The sequence below is a fragment of the Parasteatoda tepidariorum genome, chromosome 2 (assembly GCF_982258835.1).
Source record: "Parasteatoda tepidariorum strain Cologne lab strain chromosome 2, Ptep-v5.0, whole genome shotgun sequence".
Lineage (NCBI taxonomy): Eukaryota > Metazoa > Arthropoda > Arachnida > Araneae > Theridiidae > Parasteatoda > Parasteatoda tepidariorum.
The window spans coordinates 48905476-48921827 of NC_141756.1; the positions used below are offsets into that span (position 1 = coordinate 48905476).

The window sequence follows — 16352 nt, forward strand, 5'->3', positions numbered from 1 at the left end:
AAGTCTTCAAGATAAAAATTTCATTTCGATACTTTAATTTAACAAAGTTAAAATGCAAACAAAAAAGAGCTAATATAAAAACAATAGAGAAATCACATCCAAGCAATAAAATAATAACAAATCTAAGTAACCGGATTCTCAAGCACTCACCTCCAAAACTTTACGTTTTGTCTCCGCATTTACAGCACCAGCCAGGACGGTATTCACGGCATTTGTTACAATACCACGATTTGATTTAGTGGAAGGCTTAACGAAGAGTTTTGGACCACTGTATTCAGAGGCCCAAGCAGAAGATACCGTGGAACTGCTATCAGACAAACCATCGCTCGGAGTGTTTCGATTACGACACCCACCTCCAAGCATATTGGAGAGTAAAGGTCCAGGAGACGATGGATAAGAGGTAGGAGAAATAGGAGAAGAATGGGAATAATTCCTTGTCCGACAAGGAGAAGGAGCATAACCATGCTCTGAAGATACTTCGTCTGGATATCCACCTAAAAAATTATTGTATGCTAGTGAATGCAGTACAAATAAAAAAAAAAAAAAGAGGGATACCAAATAATTATAAAGGTCATGGCTCTACAAATAGGCCATTTTTAAGCAACGATAGCAAGAAAAAAAAATTATACCTCCAAACTTCGAATTTTTTTAAAAAAAATATAGAAGATACCTGACAAGAAAAACAAAGCAGTCATGCTCAATATTTATTTTTCTTTCTTAAAAAAATACTAAAATTAAAAGTTTTGATTAAAGTGAGGGAATCACAACATAGTGGGAGAATATTTTTAATTATAAATGTGTTTAAAATAAGAATTTAATGAATGTTTAAGTAGTATATGTCAGTCTTTGACCGTTTTAAAAATACCAAAGTGTAACAAAAATATGTTTTGTTTTTTTTAAAAATTAGTCTTTAAAAACATTAGAATCATCCTTCATGAAAGTGTCATTTTCTTACAGTGAGGGAATGGGAAAATATGATTGTTAGTCTTCGAAGTTTATCCGATAAATAAAATTAAAATAACAATATTTATATTCTTAAACTATTCTATAAAAGGAAATTAAAACACTAATGCATTTTTAGAGAATAAACTAACTTTTTAAACTACAAAAGTATACTTCTTTTACAATGAGGGAATTAGAAGTATCATTTGTTTCTGGAACTTATTTCCATTAATAAAATTAAAATAATATTGTATATTTTTTAACTATCCATTTAGAGGAGATGTAAACACTTTTTATAATACATATTTAAAAATTAAATTAACATCATAAATTTAAATTAGGGAATGAGAGTGTCATCTCAACACCTATTCAATTTGTTTATTCAGTTTCTTTTTATAATGTACACTGTTTCAACCCCAATAATAATGACATTGATCTGACACATTCTGTGAGAAATAATGATTTTTGTAATTATAAATGGTAAGAGTTAAAAGTGAGGGAATAAGATTTTAAAGATTTAAAAAAATATTTATTTATTTAAAAATAATTATTATTAATGTAATGATATCTTCAAACTATAGATTGAACAAATAACTTATTATTTTTCTACAGAAAAAACTGAAATATCCTTCTTTCAGATGCTTCTTAGTTTAATTACAGAGAATTACCCATTAAGATTAGCATGAAATGAACATCTGTAGTTAAAATCCTGGCACACAATGCTCTTTTTTCATTAGTTTATTCCAAGCTTAATTCTGCAGATTTTGTTATACTAGACGCCTATTCTTATAGCTGTTAAATTAGTAAATCATATGTTACTTAGCTGCTTTTTCATTTACCACTGTCAGAGTTATCTTTTGTACTAAGTTAAAGTACTAAGATTTTTCTTCATTATTGAATCTTGCTTTCCATATAAAGATACTCTTTAATAAAATAAATATAATTATTTATTTGAAGAGCTTAGATTATAATACCGTATATTCCGGCGCATAACGCGCCCCGGCGTATAACGCGCACCCGTAATTTCTAATTACTTTTTTTAAATTTTAAGATATACTCTTCGTATAACGCGCACGAAAATTTGGATTGTACATGTGCAATATCTCATCTTTCAAGATCGTAAATAAAAAGTATTTTTCCCTATCTTTTGCAAAAATAAAAGAACTGAATTTGACATGTATGTGAGGGTAGAATTGAAAGAGCAATAATGGGATTCTGGATGGACAAAAATGGTGCTAAATTGTGGGTAAAAAACATCTGGCAAATCCGTCCTGGTTGCGTAAGAAAACCAGAAAGCCTTTTAGAGTGGGACATGTTTAGGTCCCACCTTACAGATAATACAAAAAAAGTTGTAATTATAATACAAAAAAATTTTAATAATTGTAATTGATAGCGGAAGACGGATATAATGAACTATTTATGTAATAATGAAAATCAATGAAGTATATAGGTAAAGGTATGTTATTTCTTTAAAATAAAAGTATTTTTCTATATTTAAATTTTTTTAATCTATAATTTTTTATATTCGTCGTATACCGCGCACCCGTAAATTCCAATGTTATTTTTTGTATTAAAAGTGCGCGTTATACGCCGGAATATACGGTAATAAAAATAAGGTACATTAAGATTCCAGGAGGGAAATAATATGTTTCTGAGTAATGTGCTTTTATTTAATGGAAATTCTATGAAAATTGAGAAACTGCCTATCCCGAAACAATAATGTGTAATAGTCTGTTATATAAATGTCATTTTAAGAAAAAACATATCTATATAACCTAAAGCTGTTATTTCTATTATTTTTCAAATTAACATTGATGCCTTAGTTTCTCATATTCACTGTAAACTATCCCTATAATTTTATGACTAATTTATAGTTTTGAGCACACATAAAAAAATTTGCAATGAAAATTTATAATTTCATCTTGCTGTTTTTTCAATTAAAAAAATCTCAAATTAGTACATTTTTAGTAACAATATATATATATATTTTTTTTTCTCATTCCCTAGTTGCCAATGTATTTGTGAAAAATAGCCAGTATATGGTAGACATTGTTAATACTATATTATAGAGGTAAAATATAGCAATAGAAAAACATAATCATTGAATAACAATTACCAGCAAGGTTATATTGAGACCCTCTACCAACAGGAGAATCCAAAGAAGAAGGAGATGATAAATTTTGATTACGGTTATTGGATGACTGCCCACTGCGTTGCCTCGGTCTAGTCACTGAAGCAGACCTAAAAATATAAATATAATTTAAAATACCAAATCAGAAGAGCATCATTCTTATAAATAAGAGCAGGATAATATAAAAATTTTCAAATATTAATGTACAGTGGGATATTTTACTTTTTTAAAAAAAAGTAAGAAAGAAGGACCATCCTGAATAATTTTTGATCTAATGATCACATTCTAGGGACTCATTCTTAATGGTTCGAGGGGGACTTCAAATATTCTAACTAATTAATGCAGAGGATATTTCAAGTTACGAAATTGGGCACAAAAACGAACTCTTTCTGAATAAACTTACCCTTTTTCAACATATAAGAATTTCTGACCGTCAAAAATATAATGGTAAACGCAATTTGAGAAATATGGTCTCAATAGTTTGGTCAGGAGAACAATCCAGAGTTTAGACCCCTTAATGTTAATTTTACTCTTCGTGTATTTCGCTATATAATATATATATATATTTACTAAAATTTATTTTTTTGCATGTAATTATCTTTGGACAAACGAATTTTATAACTGTGTGCAAAAAATTTTCAATTCACATTAAAAGTCTAAACTTTGGATCACTTTTCTGACTAAACTATCGGGACCATATTTCTCAGAATGTGGCTACCTCTATATTTTGCGGGTCTGAAATAAGAATCTGTCAAAAAAAGGGTATGTTTATTCCGTCAAAGTACGTTTCTGTGTCCTTTTTTCAATATATTAGTATTTCTGACCCTCAAAAATATAAGGGGTAAATGCAATTTGAGAAATATGATCCCAATAGTTTGGTCACGAGAGCAATCCAGAGTTCAGACCCCTTAACGTTAATTTTACTCTTTGTGAAATTCGCTATATAATATATAAATATTTACTAAAATTTATTTTTTTTTGTATGGAATTATCTTTGGACAAACAAATTTTATAATTGCGAGCAAAAAATTTTCAATTCCCATTGAAAGTTCTTGAGATATAGTGAAATACAGAAAAAGTAACATAAAATTAAGGGTCTAAACTTTGGACCACTTTTCTGACCAAACTATCGGGACCATATTTCCCAGAATGTGGCTACCCCCATATTTTGCGGATCAAAAATATGAATCTGTCAAAAAAAAGGGAATGTTTATTCCGTCAAAGTACGTTTCTGTGTCCAATTTCATAACTTAAAATATCATCTGCACTTATTAATTAGCATATTTGAGGTCAACCCCTTGAACTTTTAATATTGAGTACTTCATCAAGAAAATCTGATCATTAGATCAAAAGTTATTCAATTCACAGTGGCCCTTTTTTTCCCCGAACACTGTACATAAAATAAAGCAAGCGAAAGATAGAAATGTTTAAATCAGCATTATCTTTTTCTGGATATAATGGATTCAGAATGCGATAATATTCCAAAATGTTTAAATATAATTCCTTCAAAGTGATTTAAAACAAAAAAGTACATCGACTTAGACCTTGTTATAGCTCTACCAGACCAACTACTGAGCTGTTACAAATTAAATTAAAGAAACATCGAGAATTAATATAGAAAAAGAGAAAAAGTACCTCGATTTAGACCTAGTCATAGTTCTACCAGAAGAGCTTTCTTCTCTTCCCCGAGATGGGCCACCAGGCGCACCATCTTCGTCCTCTTGTGCTTTTCTCTGACGGTACTGTTCTAAAATCAATTGGCGCCTTAATTTTTCTTCTTCTTTCTTCTTTTCCTGCTGCTCTCTCTTCATCCTGAAATATAAAGAGGTAAAAACAATTTAACTGCAGGTAATAATAATTCATCCAAAAGACTTTTGACTTTAGTTTTGCAAAATTAATATATCTTATTTTTACACTTTAATATCTTATTTCAAAACTAATTCATAAAAATTTTAAGAACAGTAAGTTTCTTAGTGGCTCTGATAGTAGAGATCTAAATAAGTCCTTTAACTTTGATTACTGTACAAGATAATCTAAAAGTAGTTGACTAGCATGAATTAAACAGTTTTAAAATCTAATTTTATGTAAGCATGCTGTATAAAAACAAAAGATAATAAATTATACTAAGTTTTACAAATTAGCAGAATAAGTATCATATAAAAAATTTATGTGATAATAGTCTAAATTGTTAACGATCATGATGCAGTATAAATTAACTTTACCTGGAAACATTAAAATAAAATATGTAAAAATTTTTTAAAATTAAAAACAAAGGCTATTTCTATTCAGGTACAAATTTTCTAATGTCAGGAAAATAAATTTTTTAGTCAACAGTGAAATTGCTTCTAGATATTTTATCAGCCAATAATTCAATGAATACATAAAAATCAAACTTTAAATCTGTTAAGCAACAGAGATTCCAGTAAAAAACAATAAGCAAAAGATGCAAAACTTAGTAACTATCTTTTTGAAATAACTTTTAATTTTAAATATGTTTAAAAAGAGAATTCAAATTTTTAAGAAGATCTTATGATATATCTTTGCTATGCAACATTTTATGATAAACCTATTTAATAAGTGAAAAAACTTATTAACTGTGTCACAATTAATAAACAGGAAGTTAAATTTACTTTTTTTTTTATAAGCAATATGTAAAACTGTGCCCAGCCAACACATACAATTAAAATAATGAATAGAAAAATTGGAAAGGATTATTAGAAATTATCTCTTAACACTATTAGCAAATCGCTTTCGTCTAAAATCATATAGTAGACCAAGCAAAATAAAAAGGTTTAAATTTTATCCCTAAGAAATTGGTATATAAATGCGTGCAACCAAATCTATGTTAATTCAGTAAAACATATTTGGAACTTTTAATTTTGATTGAACAAACTGTTAGCAATAAAAAAATAAAAATGATTGCACAGCAATTGCTGTTGGTGAGCAAAGCAAGCAGGAAGTACAGCATTGAAAGTAAAGTAATAACTGTGTTAGCATTTTAAAAGTTACAAAACATATATATTTTCTTCAAGAGCAAATTATTTACAAATCTAATTTATTTGTATTTAAAGAAGTAATCTAACATAATTTGCAGCAGGTTTTCTTAATATTCTATTCCACTATGTTCTATAAAGTTGACTCTATAAATATTTCCTGATTCATGCCAAACCTAGCTTCAATATCCATATAATTATTGTTGACTATTTTTTAGTTAGCACAAATTAGTGAAATAGAGTGGCAGCTTGAAATGAAACCCTTTCTTGAAACTAAAGTTTAACTCTAATGATTTACACATAGAATGAACAATTGAAACAATTTAATGCAAAAATATTTATTTTGTAGTAGGTCAGAGAAATTGCACCACTGGATATCAATTACTCACAATATTAGACACACAATATTTTTACAATTTGAAAATAAGTGTATTTATTTTTCAAAACAACTTTTATGTTCAATTATCAGAACAAGTTAACACATTTTAAAAGTTTCCATTAAAAATGTATTATTGTTAATTTAAATAATAGATTCTACAAGACAAAAGTATCATTTTTAAAAGAATTAAGGAATAGCACACTTAAAAAGAATAATTTAAATTTAAAATTAAGTGTAAAATTTAACCAATATTTTTGCTAACATCATTAATAATGATACTGCACAAATTTTTCGTTACAATAAAAAATTATCTATCCAATACCTTTCCTCTTCTCTTTTCCTTAGATATTCTTGCTGCGTTTCATTTTTCTTCTTTTCTTGTTCAGCTCTTCTTCTCAGTGACATCATCATAATCATTTCTTTTCTTCTTGTCATTTCCATTTCTTTGTCCTACAAAGCAAGGAAATAAATCTTTAAAGTTATTAAAATATCTAAAAAAATATGACTAACACTATATTAAGTACATGAATGATATAAACAAAAGAATGAAGCAGAAAAAAATTTCTTGGTATCCTTTTTTTTTAAAAAAAAGATTATATAAATTTATTTTTTACTTTGTACTTCATAAATAAAAATTAAAATTTTTTCAGTAAATATTATTGCATTTCTTAAAATTTTTTTTTTAATTAATAGAAATGGGGCTTCCAACTCTTAGAGCTCAAAAAAAATATCAAATATTTTTTTTTTTAAATATTGAGTGAAATTTAAAAGATAAGTGGGTTGGTTGGGCTTTTTTTTCAAACTAACAAATGAATCATAAAAACTAACTTAAGACAGGTTCTTTGAGTCTCTATATTTATATCATGTCGTGGTGTGATAATTCATTATACAGTCAAACCCCGCTATAGTGAACCTTCAAGGGACCGAAATTTCTGTTCACTATAACCAGGAGTTCACTATATCCGTTACGTAGGTAATTTAACTAATGGTTCCCAAACTCCCCCCTTTTATTACACATTGTTCAAATAAATGACTGAAAAACATTATGCAGTAGCAAAAAAATGTGTTATTTTCCATTACTCTTTGTCTTGCGTACAAAAAAAATTAGTAATCTTTAGCTGATGAGCAATCCTCAACATCAGATATGGAAAAACTTCCCGACTCTCAGATAATTTTTCCTGAATTTCTTTTATTCCGCTTTTTAAACCTGCCTAACCTATAACATAAAAGTAGTCTCATAAAATCGCTTAGCAAATTCATCGACATTTGTGTTGTCCAGATACTTCGATTAGTGAACCACTTCAGTAATGCTTCTTCAACATCCTTGTGATCTGCTTTTCTCAACTTTTTTCTGCCATCTAAATTTTTTTCATGAGCAGAAATTATTAATTGCCATTTTTCCATATGTTACAAACAGCAGATTTGGATAGTCTATATTCCCTGCAAATATCAGCTTGATTGCATCCATTTTCTATTTTTCTGATTATGCCCATTTTATCATCAATGGAGAACGTTTTACGTTTACTGCTCGCCATAGTTAAATTTGAGACACTTGTTTGCAGGATTTTTTAAACTGAACTGAGAGCGAAAAGGAGCTGAAATGAGGGCCTTATCAACACATATTAGTGTCTAACCCTTTGACCAATAATGAATAATTGCTCATTCCCTCTGACATAAAATGCATATTGACCTGACTGACACCTCACAGGGGCATCGTCTGCCTGTGTTGGAAACAACTGCTTGGTTTGTTTAGGGATGGGAAAGTGAGATAAAAGAAGCAAACAATAAAAAATGCTTATCGCTTCATTCCCCTCTGTAGATGGTTTTGAAAATCGGTATATGTATTTTTGTTTTGAAGTAGAAATTTCAAAATTATTACAAAAAAAAATCAGTTAAAGACCGAAAAAAGTTCATTACATCCAACTTCCTAACTTTTTTGGTTCACTATATCCACAAAAAATAACATTATCCGCGTATAGCAAGGCACGGGACCGAGCATTTCGTTCACTATAAACCGTGTTCACTATAGCGGGTTTTTACTGTACATGCCAATATAATGGATTAATGGGGCAATTACAAATAACATAGTTCTTACAACATCTTTTTTAGTACTTCATTAGAAAATAAAAACCAAAAAATATTTAAAACATGTTAATCAAATATCAATAATATTAGTATATCAACAATATTTCATTAGTAACTTATGTTAAGATGTAAGAAAATTATATGCAATACAAGGAAAATAAATTACAATAGAAACTAGAAAAAAAAAGGTTCATTTAATTGTAATAAAAGAAATTATGAATATATTTGATTTTTTTTACTACATGAGTTACTTTTAAATAAGCTATCATAAAATTGTATTATTTTTATTTAAAATATAAATAAATTGTACATAGAGATTCAAAGTTTTATGAAGACACATCAAACATTTTTTAAATGCATCAAACCTATCCATACAAGAAAACAGTAACAGACTGAACTGGAGTAAAGCATTTAGTATATAAAATCACTAAAAATTGTCTTTAATTTGATTTACAAATTGTTTTTTTTTTTAATTGCAAGATGAGAGCAAATTAGGTAACTTAAAATTTTATTAATTTTTTTCAAAATTTATCATTGTTAAGCAATCTATTTATGCATAAAATAATTTTGTTTATAAAGCTTACAGGATCATTTTCAACTTGGACACTTCCTACAACAAAACCAACGCCACTTTGAGCTGGAGTACGGTCTCCCCTGTCTGGCAAATTTTCTTTATTAGAATTATCCTGATTCTTCCCATCTTCAGATGTAAGATCATTATCTCGTCCCAAGCCATCTTCTGAATAATGTTTTTCATATTGCTCGTTGCTATTACCAGAAGCATCTAATTTTCGTGACTCTGAGTCCATCTTTTTTTGCTGATTACGAGCTTTTAAATGTTTTGGCTTCAGTTTAGGCTTAGGTTTACGAGGTTCCTCTTCAAAAGATATATAAAAACCTTTGTCATTTAATTTTTGTTCACTTTCATTGGGAACTGGTTCAGGTTTTTCAGGAGGCTTTGGTTCCTGAGAGGAGAATTGAGCAAATGAAGTCTGTTTGAAGTTAGGTGAAGAAGGTGATGGTGCTTTTGATTTAGGTACCCTAAATGTTTTTCCCAAAACAGGTTTATTAGGAGGGGAATGCTGAAGTTCAGAAGGTCTAGTATGTCTCCCAAATTCATCAGTTGCTATACTTAATGCTTCTTGATTAAATTTAGAATTAGAATTATTGCCAGAATGTTTAACTTCAAACTGAAAATCAGAAGGATTACTTCCAGTTCTGTGTTGATAATTATCAGTTTCATCAGCTAAATATGTTCCAGATGGGTTACGATGTAAGTGAAATCCTCTACTCTCATTTCCCTGAGTTGCATTTCTAGTGAATGTGTTTTGCATTACGGGATAACTAGATTGTTGGTAAGTGTTATATGGATATTGATTTTGTGGCTGAATATTATTTGGCTGGGGTTCATTAGGAAAATAAGAATTCATATTGTAATAGTTATTGTAATTTGGCTGAGGCATCTGTTGAGGATGAAGAGCAAATCCTGGTTGGTTATATGGTACACCAGAAGTTCTATCATACATGTGCGGCTGAATATTTAGAGGCTGGCCATACATGTTTTGTGGCTCGACAGATGGAGGTCTTAAGGCCTGGGATGATTGCTGCCACATTGGAACATTTTGCTGTTGAGGCTGCTGTTGTTGATAACCACTAAATGGAATAACTGGTTGTCCCCAGTGTCCTCGACCTCCTACTTGTTGAGGCATTTCAGGCACCATCATGTTTGACTGATACATTGAATTATTTGGAAAGGAATTTACAGGTTCTGCCCATTTGTTGGGAATTTTATTTAATGTACTTGAATTTTGATCATGTAAAAAATACGACTGCATTTCATTTTGGGGAGGAGCATTTCCACTTTTTAACACCTTTTGGATCATCTCCTGTTGTTCTGTAAGACGAGAAATGTCTGATTGCAAATCAGATAAACTTGAATTTAGCTGTTCAATAGATTGTTGGAAATCTTCTGACTGACCATCATTTTCATATTCCACTTCACCTTTGCGCTCTAACCATTTCCTTCGAACACTGTCTAAATCTTCAGAAATATCTTCAACAGAGAATTGACGATTTCTGCTGAAATGATCATCTCTGCCTAAAGTTGAATTATTTCCTTTAACAGCTTGAAGAAAAGCAGCTTTGCCCATTTTTTCTCTCTGTTTTTTAGACAAATTTTCAAGAAGGGCTTTTTCATATTCAATTCTTTTACGTTTTTCTTCAAGTTTTAAACGAATATCATGCATCTGGGAAGCAATAGAAAATTCTGAAGTGTCTTCGTTTTTTTGATCTTGTGATTTTGCAAAATCAGAGGTACTGTAATTTGATGTTGGACTGGGACTATCTAATGATTGATGAGATTTGTTGATATGCAAATAACCAGGTCTTGTAGCTTTTTTGTATGTTCCTTGATCTATTTCCTTATCTTGATGCGTGTATACAATATTAATACCAGTCCCAGAGTTATTTCTCTGCTTAGACAAATTAGCAAAGCTTACAACATCACCATGCTCTCCAGTGTTCCGAGAGTCATCAGAGTTGTTTTCTAATTCCATATTTTCTTTGTTCCATTCTGAAGGGGAAAATAAATCTTTTGGTTTACGCCAAGTTTGACTGCCTGACAGAGATCTATTTTGATTTTCTAGTTCTGCATTAGGAGCTTTTCCATAGTCGGTGCTATACCTCCTAGTAGGAGGTGGATTTGACCCAGAATTATCTAGAATACCATGCAATGATTCATGATAGGAACTCCTATTTCGGCGTGGTTCTCTTGTAAACGTCCGTGGTGAAAAATGTTCATGGGAAACAGATTGTACATGATAATTGTTATCATTTTCAGAACCTTGCTTAAGAGAGAAGGAAGAGTTCTGTGACAAATGCATATCAGATTGACTCCTTTTGCAGGAATAGCCACGGCCTCTTGCTGTCTGTTTGCTAGGAGAAAGTTGGTGTATTTCATATGAAGAAGGAGATCTTTGCAAGTTAGACTTTGGAGGTGGTTCTCGAGGCTCAGCCCATTTTCCACCAGTAAACTCATTGTTCTCACTCAATGACTCCAAATGACCAGGAGAAGGAGTATCCTGATAAGATTTTTCAGAATGAAAGACTTGATAGGGGCCCTGTGACTTTTGACCATTATCATTTCCTCCAGTGTGCTTTGTTGAGCGTCGATTGTCATCTTGTTCTAATAAATTATGTTGAGACTGAGCTTGGGGATGTTTTGAAGAAAAATAACTAGCTAGCTCATCATCCTCTTCTGCATGAAACCTACTGAGTAGAAAATAAATAAATAAATAAAATTATTTTTCAAAATAAATATTAAATGATCAAAATGTTCAGAAGTTGTAACTATAAAACTAACCTTTGACTATTTACTGATGGCACAGAAAGCTCTCCTCGTCTATTAACTTCAGAAAAATTTACTGAATGAACTCTCCTTAAAGATCGAGGACCTGAAATAAACATTAAAATACAAATTATACACATTTCTCAAAAATAATTCATGCATAAAAATCGGGAGCCTGATTCAGCTATTAAATTACTTTGATTGAACTACAATGCAGATTTATACTATTCAGACACATAAAAATAATTTAAATTTACCTTCTAGTTTTCTATCTTCTTGAACACTAATTTTTCTACCAGAAAAGGATCTTTGTGGTGCTTGCCAGCTTCCACTTAAAAAAATAAAATAAACATTCTTAAAGTACAGAATAAAAATCTTAGTCAATAATATCTTTTCAAGTGACATCACATCATTGAATAAATATAAATAAATAAGGTTGTAACTGCAACCAAATATGTGAGGCTATCAAGAAAAATGCACGGGGAAAAAAAAAATTCTGTTAAGATTATTTGAGCTCTTTTGAAGAGTTTAAACATAGATAAAAATGCAACTTGTAATTTAAGTTATTTTTTAATAAAAAATAATGCAGAAAGTAACTTTACCTTCTAGTAACTTCATAATTTCCTGAGCGCAAATCAGGGATTGGACTAACAGACTTTTGAAAATTTCTAATTCTGCAATTCTGAAGAGGTGACTGTCTTTGACCATTGATATAATTTACTGGAAAAAAATAGATACTACATTATGTTACTTCTTAAAGAAACAACGATTAGTTAAGCTAAGTTGCGTGAATTAAGTCATTTTGATAATTAAACTGAACTTACAAATACACAACATAACAAGCATAATAAAAATATAATAAAACGTATCTGAAAGGTTTTTTCTACCAGTTTAATTTTATTACTAATTTTATTCATGAACTAATTTTATTTCTTTTAAACTGACTATTTCCATATTCAAAGGCCACCCTCATTACTTACAAGTAAAGAATAAGATAAGTCAAAAATTGCAGAACCCTCCAGATTTAATTTGCTTTATGTTAAAAATTATCTATATCTATTCTGCCTTTTAGATTATATTCTGCCAATAATTCCAAGCATAAGTAGTAGGGTGTAACACTGGATTTTATTTGACTTAGATTAATGAATTATTTATACAATATTTTTAAAGAGATCTTGTTAATAAATGTACATTTTACGCTTTTTTGAGATTCTTTAATATAAAGAGATATCAACTTGCACAGCACTTATTTTTATATCATTACATATTTAAGACTGTCTGAACTGTAGTACTACTTTTTTCTGAATTTTAAGTCACAGGCTTTGCTGCATAAAAAACCCAGCTTTCCTAATGTTATTATGCATAAAAATAAAAGCTCATTTTTTAAAATTATAAAATAAATAGAGTTATTAACTTGAAAAGCGAAAAATATAAAAGTCTTACAATCAGTCATTTTGGCATCATCATCTCTCTCCATTTTAGCACCAGGTCTGCAGACGTGTTTAGGGGGTCGAATTTCAAATATATACATTAGGTCTGCGATAAATGCAAGTACATTGGGAACTATTGATGGGTGCATATATACCATATCTTCTAGAGAGAGGCAATAAATGTCTTGTGGCAAATGTTCTTGACAAAATGTTTGAACTAATTGTAAATTGTAAACTGAATCCGCTAAACTAATAGGGTCATGCAAGTGTATATCTGGAAAAAAAATAAGCTAATTATTACTCAATCAAGATATTAAAAACATGCAAACATGAATTGTTCAAAATTCTACTATAAAAACTGTTTGACATATTAAAATACAAATTCCTTACAAATTAATATATAAAAGAGAAGCAATACTGCAAGCTAAACAAACCAGGCAAAAACATATTTTTCCTTAATAAAAAAAAAAGTTTCAAAATCATTAATTTAATCCCTTTAGTCATTATAACTCCATTAAGACTTTAAATAAATGGAAAAAAAATTAAATCTTTACAAGCTTAGAATGCCCCAATGCATTTTGTGTAAGATTTTATTCTAATCAACTAATCAAAATTAGAATCAATACATCATAATTTTTTCAGCTGAATCACATTTCTTTTGCATCAGAATTAAAAGAAATGAAAAATTTTCATCATTTTTCATCGAAACTAAAATTTTACCAAACATTAAAGTTGATGAATGTATAATCATGATATTTATGTTCATATAACAGGGATGAGAGTAGTCAGAGAGTAAAAAAGAGGAAATCTAAGAATATATAAAGATATATATATATAAAAATCGAACTTTTTTGTCAAATTTTTGTTTAAACTTGTAATACATGTGATTATAAATCCCGAATGAGGCATTTAAATGACATGAATATGAAACTCTACATCGAACTTAAAAAATGCAAAAATACAAATCATGATGCGTAATATTTAGATCAAGATGCATAATCTTAAAATTGCGCGATATTACAACCGCAAAAACGAATCACGACATTGGATTTTAAGCTCGCGTAGCTACATAGGGTTTTAAAAGCTCGTAAATACAAATCGCGATATTGGTTTTTTAAATCTTGTAAATAAGAATCGCAATGTACAATATTTAAATGGCCTGAATAAGAATCGCAACGTTCAACTTTTAAATCAGGTAAATACGAAAATCGATGTTTGATAATAAAATCGCGATTTTAAAAATGCAAAAATACAAAACACGATATTACATTTTTAAATCTCGTAAATACGAGTCATAATGTGCGATATTTAAAAAGCGTAAATAAGAATTGCAATGCACAACTTTTAAATCAGGTAAATACGAAAATCGATGATTGATATTAAAATCGCGTGAATAAAAATCGAGATATTTGCAGAGTCTGGACTTGGGATTTCTAAAAGGCTTGTTTGAATTGTTTTTTGTTTACACAATAAATAAAAATTTACAAGATTAATTGAATGAGCAAATAAATATTTTCACCACAAATCCACCTCTATTTTTTTTCGCCTTTTTTGTTTGCTTTCTCTCCAGAATACAAGAAGCAGCGACGTCTAAATTACGAAAATACGAGCTATCCCGCCGACGGATAAAAAATACGAAAAATCTTATTTTCTGTGCGTGAAATCGGAGAAAATAGCTGAAATAAGTAAACATGCGGAAGGATTAGCAGCTAGGACGTAGTTTGAATTTTCTGTTTTTCTTTGAAAATCGTAAATAAATATAGTAATTTGACTTCAACGACTGAATTTTTTTAAAAAAAAAAAACGGGATATTTATAAATAAATAAAAAAACGAAACTTTTAAAGAATCTGAGTTTTTGATAAAAAGGCTGAAATTCGAGAGACAAAAGCGAAAAAAATCTCATCCCTGTATAAAGATCAACCAGTTTTATCCCAAGGAAATGATTTTTAGAGAAACTTCAGAGGGAGGAATGAGGACTTTAATAATTTCGCTCCGCGGAAAATTTAATTCCTCATAAAATATTTTAACTTGAGCAAAAAAAAAATTTCAGCGGAAATTAGCGGGAAAAATCTGAGAAAAAGCGGAAATCCGCGGAAGAATCTCATCCCTGATATAAGAATATAGCATCGAGCTTCTAAATATAGGTGAGCAGGCACATTAATTTATATAAGAATGCAAATTCTTGAACATTTCTTCCAATATATTTTATGTTCAACAAAATTGCGATTTATTTAATAATGCAACAAATAAAACAAATAGCTCAAAAGTAACAAATAAAAATTTATATAAATAAATTTATTTAAATTATTTCATGTTTATAATCATTAACAATGATAAAATGGAAGGGGCGCTGTTTGCTCAGTTTGAAAATTAAGTGTCAGCCAATTTGTAAATTACTGGTTAAAGGAATCAGCTGCTAATTGTGATCAAATTTCCAAGATAAGAAAATACAATTACATGATTTGTTATTCAACTATGACCACCAAATATCGTTAAAACTGATCAGTTACACATCGAAATTTACAAAGGCCTTTGAGTTACAGAGTCAGAAATGCTGTGAGCAATGTTTTATACAGGGTATCAGTTACATTTTAGATTTTCATATTCATGACTTTCCATGTCTAATTCCAAGAATTTTTCATGACTTCACGAAGTTATTATTTTCTCTGACAAAAACACAACAGTAAATTTAAAAAAGCATCATAATAACATTAATTGAAATTATAGGTGTAACCTAGGGGTGCACAACCTTTTTGAGTGAAGGGCCACATGCGCAGAGCAGATTGACTAGTGAAGGGCCGCATGCCAAAGGGAACACCCAAAGTATTTAGACACACATATTTATAGCAATTTTAGGTAGTAATTGTTATAAAAACATTGTTCTAACCACTAAATTCTTTTTCTAAGTTAACTTTGTAATATCTTAGCATAAAATTAAATACTTTTAAATGTTTAAAGTTAAAAACTTCTAAACTTAGAAAAAACTGAGCCTTCTAAGAAAAAACAGAATCAGTTAATCAGAAGAAAATTTAGATAAATTGAAAT

The 16352-nt window shown here is 29.5% G+C and overlaps 1 protein-coding gene across 7 annotated transcripts in view; it reads right to left on the reverse strand.

Moving 5' to 3' along the window:
- Positions 1–16352, reverse strand: part of LOC107453320 (patronin) — an 87047-nt gene that overhangs the window by 3226 nt on the left and 67469 nt on the right. For 4 of the 7 annotated variants that reach the window (XM_043042681.3, XM_043042682.3, XM_071177502.2 and 1 more), the window contains 9 exons: positions 13320–13580; positions 12479–12596; positions 12134–12207; positions 11892–11982; positions 9115–11800; positions 6768–6895; positions 4709–4885; positions 3059–3183; positions 151–494 (listed from right to left, as the gene is read on the reverse strand). In XM_043042681.3, the coding sequence (XP_042898615.1) occupies positions 151–494; positions 3059–3183; positions 4709–4885; positions 6768–6895; positions 9115–11800; positions 11892–11982; positions 12134–12207; positions 12479–12596; positions 13320–13580 (4004 nt within the window). The remainder of the gene's footprint in view (positions 1–150; positions 495–3058; positions 3184–4708; positions 4886–6767; positions 6896–9114; positions 11801–11891; positions 11983–12133; positions 12208–12478; positions 12597–13319; positions 13581–16352) is intronic. The other 3 variants (XM_043042683.3, XM_071177503.2, XM_071177505.2) reach the window with 1 other exon arrangement.